Source organism: Equus quagga, chromosome 4, assembly GCF_021613505.1.
Source record: "Equus quagga isolate Etosha38 chromosome 4, UCLA_HA_Equagga_1.0, whole genome shotgun sequence".
Lineage (NCBI taxonomy): Eukaryota > Metazoa > Chordata > Mammalia > Perissodactyla > Equidae > Equus > Equus quagga.
Genome location: NC_060270.1, coordinates 49,414,095 through 49,429,720, shown reverse-complemented (window position 1 = coordinate 49,429,720; position 15,626 = coordinate 49,414,095). Strand labels below are relative to the sequence as shown.

General features: G+C 36.8%; 1 protein-coding gene across 1 annotated transcript in view; it reads left to right on the top strand.

Annotated features, from left to right (window-relative positions):
* Positions 1 to 15,626, top strand: part of PRKCI (protein kinase C iota) — an 83,016-nt gene that overhangs the window by 8,800 nt on the left and 58,590 nt on the right. Inside the window, exon 2 of the mRNA XM_046658671.1 lies at positions 9,899 to 10,020. Within this exon, the coding sequence (XP_046514627.1) occupies positions 9,899 to 10,020 (122 nt within the window). The remainder of the gene's footprint in view (positions 1 to 9,898; positions 10,021 to 15,626) is intronic.

The window sequence follows — 15,626 nt, the reverse complement described above, 5'->3', positions numbered from 1 at the left end:
TCAATTCTGTTCCATTCGTCTTGTGTCTGTTTTTGTACCAGTACCAGGGTGTTTTGATTACTATAGCTTTGTAGTATATTTTGAAGTCAGGGATTGTGATGCCTCCAGCTTTGTTCTTTTTCCTCAGGATTGCCTTAGCTATTCGGAGTCCTTTTGTTGCCTCATATAAAATTTAGCGTTCTTTGTTCTATTTCTGTGAAGAATGTCATAGGGATTCTGATTGTCATTGCATTGAACCTGTAGATTGCTTTAAGTAGTATGGACATTTTAACTATGTTTATTCTTCCAGTCCATGTACATGGAATATTTTTCCATTTCTTTCTTTTTCTTTTTATTTTTTTTTGGAAGATTAGCCCTGAGCTAACTGCTGCTCATATTCCTCTTTTTGCTGAGGAAGACTGGCCCTGAGCTAACATCCATGCCCATCTTCCTCTCTTTTCTATGTGGGACACCTACCACAGCATGGCTTGCCAAGCAGTGCCATGTCCACACCCGGGATCCGAACCGGTGAACCCTGGGCCACTAAAGTGGAATGTGCACACTTAACCACTGCACCACCAGGCTGGCCCCTCCATTTCTTTATGTCATCATCGATTTCTTTCAATAATGTCTTATAGTTTTCATTGTATAGGTCTTTCACCTCCTTGGTTAAATTTATTCCTAGATAATTTTGTTCTTTTTGTTGCGATTGTAAATGGGATTCTATTCTTGAGTTCTCTTTCTGTTAGTTCATGATTAGAGTATAGAAATACAAGCAATTTTGTAAGTTGATTTTGTACCCTGCAATTTTGCTGTAGTTGTTGATTATTTCTAATAGTTTTCCAATGGCTTCTTTAGGGTTTTCTATATATAAAATCATGTCATCTGCAAACAGTGAGAGTTTTACATCTTCATTGCCTATTTGGATACCTTTTATCTCTTCTTGCCTAATTGCTCTGGTCCAAACCACTAGTACTATGTTGAATAAGAGTGCCAAAAGTGGGCACCCTTGTCTTGTTCTTGTTCTCAGAGGGATGGCTTTCAGTTTTTCGCTGTTGAGTATGATGTTGGCTGTGGGTTTGTCATATATGGCCTTTATTATGTTGATGTACTTTCTTTCTATACCCATTTTATTGAGAGTTATTATCATAAATGGATGTTCGGTCTTGTCAAATACTTTCTCTGCATCTATTGAGATCATCATGTGGTTTTTATTCCTCATTTTGTTATTGTGGTGTGTCACACTCATTGATTTGCAGATGTTGAACATCCCTGTATCCCTGGTATAAATCCTCCTTGATTGTCGTGTGTGATCTTTTTATTGTATTGCTGTATTTGGTTTGCCAATATTTTGTTGAGGATTTTTGCATCTCTGTTCATCAGTGATATTGGCCTGTAATTTTCCTTCTTTGTGTTGTCCTTGTCTGACTTTGGGATCAGGGTGATGTTGGCCTCCTAGAATGTGTTAGAAAGTGTTCTGTCTTCTTCAACTTTTTGGAATAGTTGGAGAAGGATAGGTAATAAATCTTCTTTAAATGTTTGGTAGAATTCTCCAGAAAAACCATCTGATCCTGGACTTTTATCTTTGGGGAGGTTTTTGATTACTGTTTCAATCTCTTGTGATTGGTCTATTGAAATTCTCTATTTCTTCTTGATTCAGTTTTGAGAGGTTGTTTGAGTCTAAGAATTTATCCATTTCTTCTAGATTGTCCAATTTGTTGGCGTATAGTTTTTCATAGTATTCTCTTATAATTCTTTGTATTTCTGTGGTGTCCATTGACATTTCTCCTCTTTCATTTCTAATTTTATTTATTTGAGCCTTTCTCTTTTTTTCTTAGTGAGTCTGGCTAAGGGTTTGTCAATTTTGTTTATCTTCTCAAAGAACCAGCTCTTTGTTTCACTGATCATATCTACTTTTTTTTTTGGTTTCAATTTCATTTGTTTCTGCTCTAATTTTTATTATTTCCTCCCTTCTGTTGACTTTGGGCTTTGTTTGTTCTTTTTCTAATTCTGTTAGGTGCAGCTTAAGATTGCTTATTTGGGATTTTTTTTTATTTGTTAAGGTGGGCCTGTATTGCTATGAATTTCCCTCTTATGACCACTTTTGCTGCATCCCATATGAGTTGGTGTATTTTAATTTTCATTTGTCTCCAGATATCTTTTAATTTCTCGTTTAATTTCTTCAGTGATCCATTGGTTGTTCAGTAGCATGTTTAGTCTCCACACACATGACAGTTTCCCAGCCTTTTTCTTGTAGTTGATTTGTATTTTCATAGCATTATGGTCAGAAAAGATGCTTGATACGATTTCAATCTTCTGAAATTTATTGAGGCTTGCCTTATTTTCCAACATATGGTCTGTCCTTGAGAATGCTTCATGTGCACTTGAGAAGAGTGTGTATTCTGCTGTTTTTGGATGGAGTGTTCTATATTTATCTATTAAATCCATCTGTTCTGGTTTTTCATTTAAATCCATCATTTTCTTGTTGACTTTCTGTCTGGATGATCTATCCATTGATGTAAGTGGGGGTGTTAAGGTCCCCTACTATTATTGTGTTGTTAATGTGTCCTTTTAGATTTGTTCATAGTTGCTTTATGTACTTTGGTGCTCCTGTGTTGGGTGCATATATATTTATAAGTGTTATGTCTTTTTGGTGGCATATCCCTTTTATCATTAAACTGCCCCTCTTTGTCTCTCATTACTTGTTTTGTCTTGAAGTCTACTTTGTCTGATATAAGTATGGCAACACTTGCTCTCTTTCGTTTGCCATTAGCTTGGAGTATCATCTTCCATCCCTTCACTCTGAGCCTGTGTTTGTCTTTAGAGCTGAGTTGTGTTTCACGGAGGCAGCATATTGTTGAGTCTTGTTTTCTTTTGTGTTTTGATGGGGAATATTGGCCCTGAGCTAATGTCTATTGCCAATCTTCTTTTTCTTTTTCCTCCCCAAAGCCCCAGTACATAGCTGTATATCCTAGTTGTAGTCCTTCTTGTTCTTCTATGTGGGATGCTACTACAGCATGGCTTGATGAGTGGTGTGTAGGTCTGTGCTCAGGATCCAAACCAGTGAACCCCAGGCTACTGAAGTGGAGCATGTAAACTTAATCACTACGCCACTAGGTGGCGCCTGGGTCTTGTTTTTTAATCCATCCTGCCACTCTGTGTCTTTTGATTGGAGAATTCAATCCAGTTACATTTAGAGTGATTATTGATATACGAGGGCTTAATGCTCTCATTTTGTCACTCATTTTCCAGTTGTTCTGCATTTCCCTTGTTTGTTGTCCCATGTATGTCGGACTGTCAGTTCAGTTTGGTAGTTCTCTATGATGGTTGTCTCAGTTTTCTCTTTATCATTTGTGTCTCTGTTCTGATTATTTGTTTAATGGTTACTAAGAGGTTTGTATAAAAAAACTCATAGGTGAGATAGTCCATTTTCTGATAGCCTATTTCCTTAGACTAAGTTGATTCCATCCCTTTTCTCTTCCCCTTCTAAGTTATTATTGTCACAACTTATTCCATCTTGTGTTGTAAGTTTGTGGTTAAAATGACGACATTATATTTACTTTTGATGTTTTCCTTCACTTTATCTTTAATGTTATAATTAAGTGTTTTCTAACCTGTTCTGATAGAGAACTGCAATTTTCTGATTTTGTCTGCGTATTTATCTCCTTGCTCAAGGCTTTGTAAACCCTTTATTTTTTTTCCAGGTATGAGGGCCTTCTTGAGCAATTCTTGTGCAGGAGGCATTCTTGTGGCGATGAACTCCTTTAGCTTTTCTTTATCTGGGAAAATTTTTATTTCTCCATCATATCTGAAGGATGTTTTTGCTGGATAGAGTATTCTTGAGTGAAAGTTTTTGTATTTTAGAATTTTGAATATATCATTCCACTCTCTCCTAGCCTGTAAGGTTTCTGCTGAGAAATCTGATGACGGACTGATAGTGGTTCCTCTGTAAGTTATTTCCTTCTGCCTTGCTGCCCTTAATGTTTTTTCTTTGTCACTGAGTTTTGCCAGCTTTACTACTATATGCCTTGGAGAAGGTCTTTTTACCATGATAGAATTAGTTGTATTAGCTTCTTTTATTTGTATTTCTAGCTCCTTCCCCAGACTTGGGAAGTTCTCAGCTATTATTCCTTTGAACAAGCTTTTTGCTCCATTCTCCTTCACTTCTCCCTCTGGTATACCTCTAATCGTTATGTTACGTTTCCTAATTGAGTCAGATATTTCTTGGGGAATTTATTCATTTGTTTTTAGTTTTAGTTCTCTCTCCTCCTCCATCTGAAGCATTTTTATATTTCTGTCCTTTGTATTATCAGCTGTTATTCAGGTAGTGCATGATTTTTCTTTATGTCAACCATTGTATTTCTCATCTCCAACATTTCTGGTTGGTTTTTCTTCATAGCATCAGTCTCTTTTGTGAAGTATTCCTTCTGTTCATTAAATTTGTTCCTGAATTCATTGAACTGTCTATGTGTATTTTCTTGTAACTTGTGGAATTTTTTTATAATAGCTATTTTGAATTCTCTATCAGTTTGATTATAAATTTCTTTACCTTCAGGTTTGATTTCTGGGTGCTAGTTATTTTCTTTCTGGTCTGGAGTATTAATATATTTCTTCATACTGTATGATTGTATGGATTTGTTCCTGCATTTAGTGATAGTATCTGGTCGCAGCTTCCACCTGCCACCACTTGGTTGGGGGTCAAGAGCTGTGTATTCTGTACCCACTGCAACCTCTGGTGTCTGTGCCTGTGCTTAGAATCTATGCTGACAGGTCCTGTCTTCGATTTCTGGTTCACTTGCTCACAGCTGCTGCTTCTCTAAGCTGTGTGCTGGTGGTCTGGCTGACTGCTGAGCTGGATCAGCAGGTGGGGGGAGGGGCTCTTTCTTTCACCTGCATGATCCCAGGAACATTCTCACTCAGCCCTTGCTATCTGGTCTTCTAGAGTGCTGGCTTGATGAGGACACCCCTGCAATAGCTTAGCCGCCTGTGTGGGGCTTTCCCCCAGGCTGTGAGGGAAATTGAAGAGTGAAGGTGTTGCCATGGAGGGCCACCCCTCCCCCCTCTTTTCTCAGAGCCTTGCGTGGTCCCGGGCTCTGGGTTTGCTGCCTTTCTGGAGGGAGTGGAGATCCCCTTACCTCCTTCCACTTCCTCTGGGCGTCCAGCATCTCCACCTTCAGACATGTGGCTGCATGAGTCTCTCAGATGTCTTTTGTGTTGTGTGAGTGTCCTCTGTTGGTTTATGAATGTCCTTTCTGTTGTATCTTAGGGGGTGAGTCTAAGGGAAGAGCTCACTCTGCTGTGATGCTGATGTCACTCCTCCATTTACTTTTCTTAACCATTTGGCTAGGTTTTCCAGTCAGTGTTGAATTTTAGTGGTGTTCTTTTATCTTAATGAAATATGATCAGTAGTTAGAAAAATTTTGTAAATTACCTTCAAAGATACCCAGTCTTCTTTTCTCCCTTTGAAGTATGTTAAAGAGCATAGAAACTGAGTTTTATAATGTACCCACATGTCCCAAGAACTGTGAGAAGTGTCTATAATCTACACAACAATATTCAGAGATAGATATCATCATCTCCATTTTATGGATGATGACATTGACACTCAGTAAACTATAATACAAAACTGAGTCTTACCCTTCAGAGAAATTCTCTTTTCCATTTTACTATATTGATGGAGCTTTTAAAGATCACTTTTTTGCTTTATTTTCGAATTCATATTTCATAGTTCTTTTTGAGTCAATTTTGTATCTCCTTGATTATTAAAACAGAGAAGTTGAGGGGCTGGCCTCGTGGTGTAGTGGTTAAGTTTGTGCTCTCCACTTTGGCTGCCTGAGTTTTGCAGGTCAGATCCTAGGTGTGGACCTACACATTGCTCATCAAACCATGCTGTGGTGACATCCTACATACAAAATAGAGGAACACTGACACAAATGTCAGCTCAGGGCCAATCTTCTTCACTAAAAATAAAATAAAAGAAGTTGCATTATGACTTTTTTTATAATTAACAATCAATTTGAGGGGTGATACTTTGAGATTGTATGAATATCTTATTCCCCCAAAGTCTTTCACCCAGTGGTTTTACCATCCATGGATAATCCTGCCTAAATCTATGATATTGGTGATTACAAATAAAACTTTTTTTTTCTGATTATACTGTATTTAATTTAGGAGAAAAGCTTGTGTTGAAATAGCAGAAGTGCTAAATGTGGTTCCTTTTTAGGTTTATTTTTAAAAGCAACTAGACCTAAGGAAAAACTTTAGATTCTATAGTTAGAACATAGGAACGTCATGCTTAAAGCAGTGTGTCTTCTAAACTCAATAGCAAAATTAAAAATGCCTTTTTTTCCTTTTTTAGACATTCAGCTAAAACTATATCTAAATTTTCCATTTAGGGAATCTTTATGATGAAGCCAAATATGTTATGTTGGAGACCAGTGGTAAGATGATTTATGCTAATGCTGAAGTTAGCACCAGAGAAAATAAATTTTGCATGCATAATTTGTTTTATACCTTTAGAATGTAGTAATATCTTTATTTTTCAGCTCGTTTTTAGCTTTGGTGCTATAATAAGGATCTGGTGATTGTGGACTGTTTGAACATGGTACTTTCCCAGTTACTTAGAGAAGTGTTTATATAAAACTCCCTTAACTGTTTTAGTTCCTGGAACTTAGGGAGTGGTAGTTGATAAAGCATGACTCCTTCATTGAGTCTCTTTACGAGGTATGTGCTTATGTTTTTAAAAGACTACAGAGATGTTTTGAAAATATTTGTGTATTCTGATAAATATTTTTTAGCTCTTGAAAAATGATTTCTGAAAATCCCCTATTGTTTACAGACATGCTTACATATGTGTTAATTTCCCTGTGGACCTTAATAAGGAAGTCATATTTTGATACTCTCTGATCATACTGATGTTTTCTCTTGCATTCAAAAAAGATGTCACACTTGTTTTTTACTAAAGAAGTTCTATGAGAGCCTTTCCTTCTCTTCTGGTTTAATTCTAAAATACGTTTTCCCAACTCTTACCCCCTCATACTAGTAACTTTGAGGATGTTTTGAAAGGAAATTGCTTTAAGATAAGCAGATTCTCTTTTAATGTCATTAGAAGGAGGAAATATTTTAAATTAAAAATATTTAATTTGTTTATAAAAGTCATTTTAAGTTTGTTTTATATTTTATTTATATTTATTTTATTAGAAAGTAAATTTTATAATAAAATCATACCTTTACATGGTGGAAAAATTCATGATAATCTATACCGTTCAGAAGGGTCTATAAGTAGAAAGTACGTCTTCCATGTCTAGTTTCTCCCCAAACCCCAGTTTTACCACCCAGAGTTAACGACTTTTAAAATTTTGTTTTGTTTTATTATATCTGTTGTTCAGTATGAAAGATGGGGAATTTAGCACTTCTTCATTGCCTCCTCTCCCATTTTTAGTTCCTGTGGTTACGTTTATAACTTGAATAGTATAACTTCTCCTGCTTTTCCTTTTTCTAATTGTGACTAAAAAGAAATAAATTTACCATCTTGACCATTTTTAAGTGTACAGCTCAGTGGTGTTAACTGTATTCACATTGTTATGCAGCCAATCTCCAGAACTTTTTCATTTTGCAAAACTGAAACTCTATGCCTATTGAACATCAGCTCCCCATTTCTCCCTCCCCCCAGTCCCTGGCAACTACTATTCTACTTTCTGTTTCTGTGAATTTGACTACTCTAGATACCTCATATAAGTGTGATCATATAGTATTTGTTTTTTTTGTGACTGACCTATTTCACTTAGCGTACTGTCTTCAAGGTTCATCCATGTTGTAATATGTCTCAGAATTTCTTTCCTTTTAAGGCTGAATAATATTCCTTCATATTTATATATCACTTTTTCTTTATCCATTCATCTATTGATGGATGCTTGGGTTGCTTCCACCTTTTGGCTATTGTAAATAATGCAGCTATGAACATAGGTGTGCAAATAGCTGTTGGATTCCCTACTTTCAGTTCTTTGGGATATATACCCAGAAGTTTAATTGCTGGATCATATGGAAATTCTGTTTTCAATTTTTTAAGGAATCTTTGTACTGTTTTCTATACCTGCTGCACCATTTTACATTCCCGCCAACAGTGCACGAGGCTCCTGTTTCTCCACATCCTTGTCAACACTTGTTATTCTCTGTTTTTTTATAGTGGCCAGCCTTAATGGGTGTCAAGTGATATTTCCTTATGGTTTTCATTTGCATTTCCCCCGTGGCTGGTGATGTTGAACATCTTTTCATGAGCTTGTTGGCCATTTCTATATCCTCTTTGGAAAAATGTCTGTTCAGATCCTTTGTACATTTTTTATTTGGGTTATTTATTTTTTTCTTGTTTCCTGCTTTTATTTTTAAATCATTAGTTTTAGATAGAGACATTTTTGAATTTACACTTCCTTTTACTTTCTCCACATCTTGATTTTTCTTAGTAATTTTTACATTGTAAAGGTTTATAACATTCTATTGTTTAACTCATGAATTTTTCTTTAAAGTGATTTTTAAAAGCATTTATAATGAATCCTTATATAAGTGTTTTGCACTTGAAGAGCCAAGTACTAGTATAATTAGATGCTTAGAGAAGGAAAAGTAATCTTGTGTCAATAAAACTTCTCTTTTGAAGGTTCCTCTTAACTTTGCTTTTTGGGGCTGGTATGTTTTCTTGGTCATTTCCTTCCTTTGTTCAATAAATATTTATCAGGTGCCTTTTCTGTGTTAGGCACTGGGTTGGCTACTAGGAATATAATGAAGAAAACAAAACTTCTGCTTGCACCACACTCACATTCTAGCTGGGGTAGCCAGTGGGCTGTAAACCTCAGTTTGTCTGTCAGGGGGCGGAAGAGGTAGGTCAGAGAGGCAGCCGGGGACGGTTCACACAGGTTTGTAGACCGTGCTAGGGACTTGGAATTTTACTTTGCATGAGGGGACAGACATTTGAAGAGTTTAAAGCAGAGGAAAGCCATGAACTATATTAATTTGATAAAATCCTTAAAACAGAGTCTGATACCTAGAGACCACTATATGAGTGCTTGTTAAATGAGTCATTCATTCTATTTGACTCACTTTTGAAAGGATGATGTGGCTGGCTGCTGTGTGGAGATCAGATCATGGGGAGTCTTCTCGTGGCTCTTTGGAGGAAACCCCAGGCCTCTGCTCTAGAACATTTTGCTGCAGTTCTGTCTTATAGTGAATAGCTGCTAGGTGGACTTATTTAAATACTCTTGCTTATCTAACAGATACAAAAATAAATACACAGTTATATCTATTCCTATGTTTTTTGGGTCTCTACCTTAAAAGATGAATCATTTTAAAAGCAATTTTGGAAAATGGGAATTCTTTTGGAAAAAGGTGAAAATGAAGGTGTGAGATCTAGAAATCATACAAAGAGTGGTTGCTAATCTCATGGGTGGTTAATCTGTGGAAGTCGGGGCTGAGGAAGAGGACATGACAGGTCTTTATCAAATTACTGAAGAGCAGTCTCTTGGACAAAGGGTAGACTTTAGGGAGGGGACTAGTGATTGGAACAGATCTCAGGTAAATCTAAGGCAGAGGCTTATCAATAATAGAGCCATTTATCTGTGCAGTGTAACACCTCACAAAAGAGTGCGCTTCTGAGAACTAACACCAAAGCCAAAGCAGGCCTGCCGTCTGTTGGAGCAGCAGGCTGGGCTTCCTCAGTGAGGAGGGGAGAGGGAACTGAGGGTTCTCCCAAGTGCACCGTTTTTATTTTTAAGCATTACTTAAAATTGATACTGTTTACTTTACAGAGATCGTGTACTGGAATCTGCACGTGTTGAAGGACACAAAATAGCTGAAGTCTGTCAGATTGTCAGGCATTTGTTAATATGGAGATTTAATCACTGTCAAACTCAAAACTCCTTTTCTCTTTCAGGGATATCATGATCACACATTTTGAACCTTCAATCTCCTTTGAGGGGCTTTGCAGTGAGGTTCGAGACATGTGTTCTTTTGACAATGAGCAGCTTTTCACCATGAAGTGGATAGATGAGGAAGGTGAGTGGTGGAGAGGGGCTGCCTGTGTAAGCCTTTGATGTCAGATACTATTCTGTCACTTGTTTTTAAAATGTAATAAAAGCCCCAATTAATTTAATGAGGAAAAGGTATCCTAGAAATTTGATGCCATCATTATTTTTCTTTCTTTCTTTTTTGTAAAGATTGGCACCTGAGCTAACATCTGTTGCCAATCTTCACTTATTTTTTTTTCTTTTCTTCTTCTCCCCAAAGCCCCCAGTACATAGTTGTATGTCCTAGCTGTAGGTCCTTCTGGTTGTGCTATGTGGGACGCCGCCTCAGGATGACTTGATGAGTGGTGCTAGCTCTGCACCCAGGATCTGAACTTCTGAAGCCCTGGCCCGCCGAAGCGGAGCGCGTGAACTTAACCACTCAGCCATGGGGCTGGCCCCATCCTTATTTTTCTTTAAATATTTGAATTAAAAGAGTACCAAAGTGTACAATCTTTGTTTTGCCCTTTTTACCACAACATAGAGGTAAATTAATGAGACTTTTTTTAGCAATAAGATAAACATGTCATCAAATAGTGTTACGTTTTACTTTATTTTGAATATAAATGTTGTCATATTTTAACTTAAGAAATTATCTTCAATAATTTGACAGTATTTTTTACTGAATATTACTTTAAAGAAAATGTTATGGAATAAAAGTGATCATGACAACTCTTGTTTCAAAGGTGGTGGCAGAGACTCAATACCTCAGTGACTTGTGCTCAGAAACTTTTACTCAATATCTGTGCGCCGAGGGTAGATATTTTCTATTCTCAGACTCATGGTCTCATAGGGAGATGGACAGGTGAATAACAAATGTGATGGGTTGAACGTGAGTGCATAGGGGTCTTGGAATACGAAAGCAGCAGCATGTACATGTGCCTGAAATATCTGCAACTGAAGTAAACCTATAACAGAGAGGAAAAGTTTTCGAAGTGGAGGAGGTGAGGGGAAGACCATTTACTATGAAGAATAAGATATAAAAAGGCACGGAGGTATGAAGAACACAGTGTGTGGGGAGGAACAGTAATTCACTGAATTTAGTGTGGGGAGTGGTGAGGTATGAACTTGGGCTGGATCCTTGCTACTCAGAGTGTGATCTGTGGAGCTTAGTAGGAAAGAGGACTCTCAAGCTCCATCGCAGGCTACTGAATCTGACTCTACGTTTTAACGGGATCTACAGGCCAGTAGCATGAATATGAAAGTTTGAGAAGCATACGACTAGATCCCAGAACACTTTGCAAACCACAGTAGCCTTTATTTTACATGATGGAATGTCATTGAAGTGTAGTTAATAGATAGTTTGTATAGTGGTTTCTATTAATTATAATACTAATGGAATTTCATTTTAAGGAATGTCATTATAATATTTAGCTCAATAATTGGGGCAATTTCTACGTTCTTTGATATGAAGAGCCCTGGAAATATATTATCCCACCTCTAAGGTATAGGTAAACACAAACCAGTTTCATTGTAAAGACTTAAAAAAAATTTTTTTTTTTTTGTGGTGAGGAAGATTGGCCCTGAGCTAACGTCTGTTGTGAATCTTCCTCTATTTTTTTTCCCCTCCCCAAAGCCCCAGTACATAGTTGTATATCCTAGTTGTAGATCATTCTGGTTCCTCTGTGTGGGATGCTGCCACAGCGTGGCTTGATGAGTGGTGTATAGGTTCACGCCCAGAATCTGAGCCATTGAACCCCAGGCTGCTCAAGTGGAGCACATGAACTTAACCACTCAGCTATGGGGCTGGCCCCTAAAGACATTTTAAAAAGTTTTTCTAAAGTAATCCATGTTCACTGTTTGGGGAAAAAAAGTAACACAGGTGTTCATGAAATTTAAAAAGAAGTTGCTGTTTGCCCTTTCTCCTCTCTCCTACCTCAGCAATCCCAGTCCTAAGAGGAAGCTAATGGGAACAGCTTAGTATATATTCCTTCTAGATGTTTTCTATGCATATACAAGCATGTATGTTTCTATACATTATTTATAAACACACTTTTTTTTGCACAAAAAGAATTATATACAAACTGTTAAGCAATATATTAAGCACAATATTCCATGTTGTACGTATTTCACGATTTATTTATTTAATCCCTTATTGATGGACATTTTGACTGTTTCTAGGTTTTTGCTACTATAAGCAGTATATAATGAACATTTTTATATGTAATTTTGTGCTATTTTATGGGACTCTGTAGTAAATTCATGGAATATGCACATTGTAAATTTTGGTAGCTAGTGATAATTTGCTGTCAAAAAAAGTTAAACCAATTTATGGCACACCTGCGTTGAATGAGAGCATCCCTTCACTCTTGCCCTCAGCAACCTCAAATACTGTGAGCCTTTGACATTTTTGGGAATCTAATAAGTGAAATGCTGGCTTGGTGGTTTTTTTTTTTTTCCTGCTTTATTTCCCCAACCCCCCGGTATATAGTTGTATATCTTAGTTGCAGGTCCTTCTAGTTGTGGGATGTGGGACACCGCCTCAACGTGGCCTGATGAGCGGTGCCATATCCATGCCCAGGATTTGAACCCTGGGCCGCCGCAGCGGAGCACGCGAGCTTAACCACTCGGCCACGGAGCCGGCCCCCTGGCTTGGTGTTTTAAATTTTGTGTTATTTAAGAGTAAGACTGAGTATCTTCATCTGTTTGACCATTTTTTGATGTACTCTATTGCAAGGTTGGTTTAAATATTGTTAATTATAAATGATGTGGATGTCTTACAGTGTGTCTTTAGCCTGAAAATGAGACTGTATAATTTAGCACAGTCCAAAGAATATAATTAGCATCAATAAACTATTGTTATTATGAACCAATGTTGTTTTAGTCCTCTCTTGATCATTTCATGCCATTTATTTGCTGTTTAGGGTTTTTATAACCAGTGGTTTTCAAACTGTGGTGTACATAGGAATGACTAGATAATGCATTTTATTAGAAGAAATTGGTTTAGAGACAATCCATTAAAAATTTTTATAGTACTCTTGTAATTTGGATTGCTTTTCCTAGAAAGTTCTGATCCCAGATTGTCACTTTGATTGATTGATGCCTGTCTCTTTGTTGTTCTTCAGGTCTTAACTCAAATGTCATGTCCTCCAAGAAGCCTCCTATCCTTATTCACTTTCTGTCTTATTTGTCTGGTAAAATGGAAGCTCCGTGAGAGCAGAGCTCTTGTCGTTTGCCGTGGCGTTCCACTGCCTAGAGTAGTACTCAGAAATGCTCAGAGAATATTTGTGAATTATATAAAAGGCTAGCAGCAAGCCTTTCCATGATGCAGTTTTATGTTAGTTATTGGAGATTTAAGCATTGGGAGTTGCAGTTTATTCTATTTTTTTCTTCATATAATAGTATATTTTAATTAACAGGTTCACATAGTAAATTAATTCTCTGATGAAACAGTCTTACCCTTTTCTAATGCAAGTCATAGTTCTTTCTCTTTAAATAGCTATTAAGTATCCTGATTTTCTGAGGAAGACTACAAAACTGTAGCTTTTGCCTCACTCAAGTAAAAGGTTAAACTTTCCATTAAGGTCTGTTGATTCCCATGTGATCCTTCTGACCCTGGTTAGTTCTGCTATCAGTCTTTTCGTAATTTTAGGCATACAGAGCCCGTAGTAACTATTTTTAAGTTCCTTGCAGTTATTTTTCAGTTGTAATTTTGTCTCCTTTATTTTTAGCCATGTAGACATTGGGGCATGTTTATCTGGAGAAAAAATTTTTTCTAGGATCAGTGGAAGACAGGGCTGTAATTCCGTTTCTCTGGTTTTTGAGAAACATTGTTCAAGAAGCTAAACATTTAATTGTGGGATTTTATGTGACAGCAAATCAAGATCATAAGCTTACTTCATTTCTTTAAACAGATTTATGACAACCGCCCTTTTTCCTTGTGTTCAAGGCCAGTTTTACTGATTTGTTTTGATGTGCATGTGGAAAAACTGGTTTCTTAATCTGACTAAGCATTTTAGAGTGAATAGTAATTTGTAACAGTCATGCCCGCTTCTCATATGCATGACAGTGTGCAGCAGAGAATGAGAAGTATGACTTTTTAGTTACTCATATTTTAATTGTGACTGTTTTTCCTTAAGGATGTATTTTTTATATTTATACCCTAACATTAAGTGTTTTCTGAATTTCTAATTCTATAAATTTCTGATTTATTAAGGTCTGATTACCTGGTTTAAATGTAACCCTGTTTCTGTTCTTTCACTTCTCTTTTACTAGAAACTAGCCTTTGGATATTTTGTTTCTTATTAAAGTTTTTTATAGAATAATGTGGGGGCCCGGCCCTGTGGCCGAGGGGTTAAGTTCGAATGCTCGGCTTTGGGGGCCCGGGGTTTTGCTGGGGATCCTGGGCGTGGACGTGGCACTGCTCGTTGGGCCATGCTGAGGCGGTGTCCCACATAGCACAACTAGAGGGATCCACAACTGGAATGTAGAGCTATGTACCGGGGGGCTTTGGGGAGAAAAAGGAAAAATAAAATCTTTAAAAAAAATTACATGCTTTTTAATAAAAATATTGATTTGTTTGAAGGGAAAATTATCTCTGGGGATCTTCAGATCCCCAGAAATAGCTGGGATAAATTGATGATGTGTTTTTCTGTGAATATACATCTAGAAGGAATAGGGTAACAATTTTTTTCTTACAAATAGACTGATATTGTGCAAGCTGTTATTTAACTTGCTTTTTCACTTAACGTCTTGTGGATATCTTTCCATATCAGTGTATGTAGATTTATATTGTTCCTCTTAAAGGCTGTGTAGTATCATGTAACATGGTTGTACCATAATTTATTTAACCAATCCCCTTTTGATGGGTATTTGGATTGTTTACAGTTTAACTGTCAAAAATATTGGTGCAGAGAGTATCTTCATGCATATATTTTTTGGGCACCTGTACTGTATTATCTGTAAGATAAATTCCCTGAAATGGAATGTGTCCCTGATCATAGATGGTACCAAGTTGATCTCCAAAATATTGTACCTTTTGTTATACTTTCACCAATAGCATATGTGAATTTTTTTTTTTTTACACTGTGTGAAAGAGTGAGGGAAAAAGCTGAAAATGTGAGTGATTTCCAGAGCGTGGGAGAGGGTATTATTTGGATATTGTTCTTTAATTCATGTCCTGTTGGCTTCAGTAGGTAAGATTCATGAAAATTTAACGTGACTGTAAGCATTCTTTGACATAAAGAATATGAAGTGTTTCTGATTTCTGGGAGGTTAAACTTCTTCCTGACTTGCATTATAAAATCTGATGTGTTCACAGGGGGGAAATTGAGTGCCAAGATGTAACAAAACCATATTTAGGATGGTAAGAAACATACTTCTTTTATGTGGTATTTTCCAAACATCTTCAGTCTGGTGTAATTTTAGCGGGTGTGTTAAGAACTAGAAGAGCAAATCGTTCTTCTTGCTTTTTCTTTATCACCCAACACTATATACTGAGAGTAGTAATCATGTCAGAAAAAATAGTGAGGGGAAACCTTTTTGACTGAATGTAAATTCAGTGTTACTTCAGTTACTTAGCAGTATTATAGCTCTGAACCTGGAAATTAAAAAATGAAAATCAACATCAATAAGAAAAAAAATCTAAGTACTCCTGAG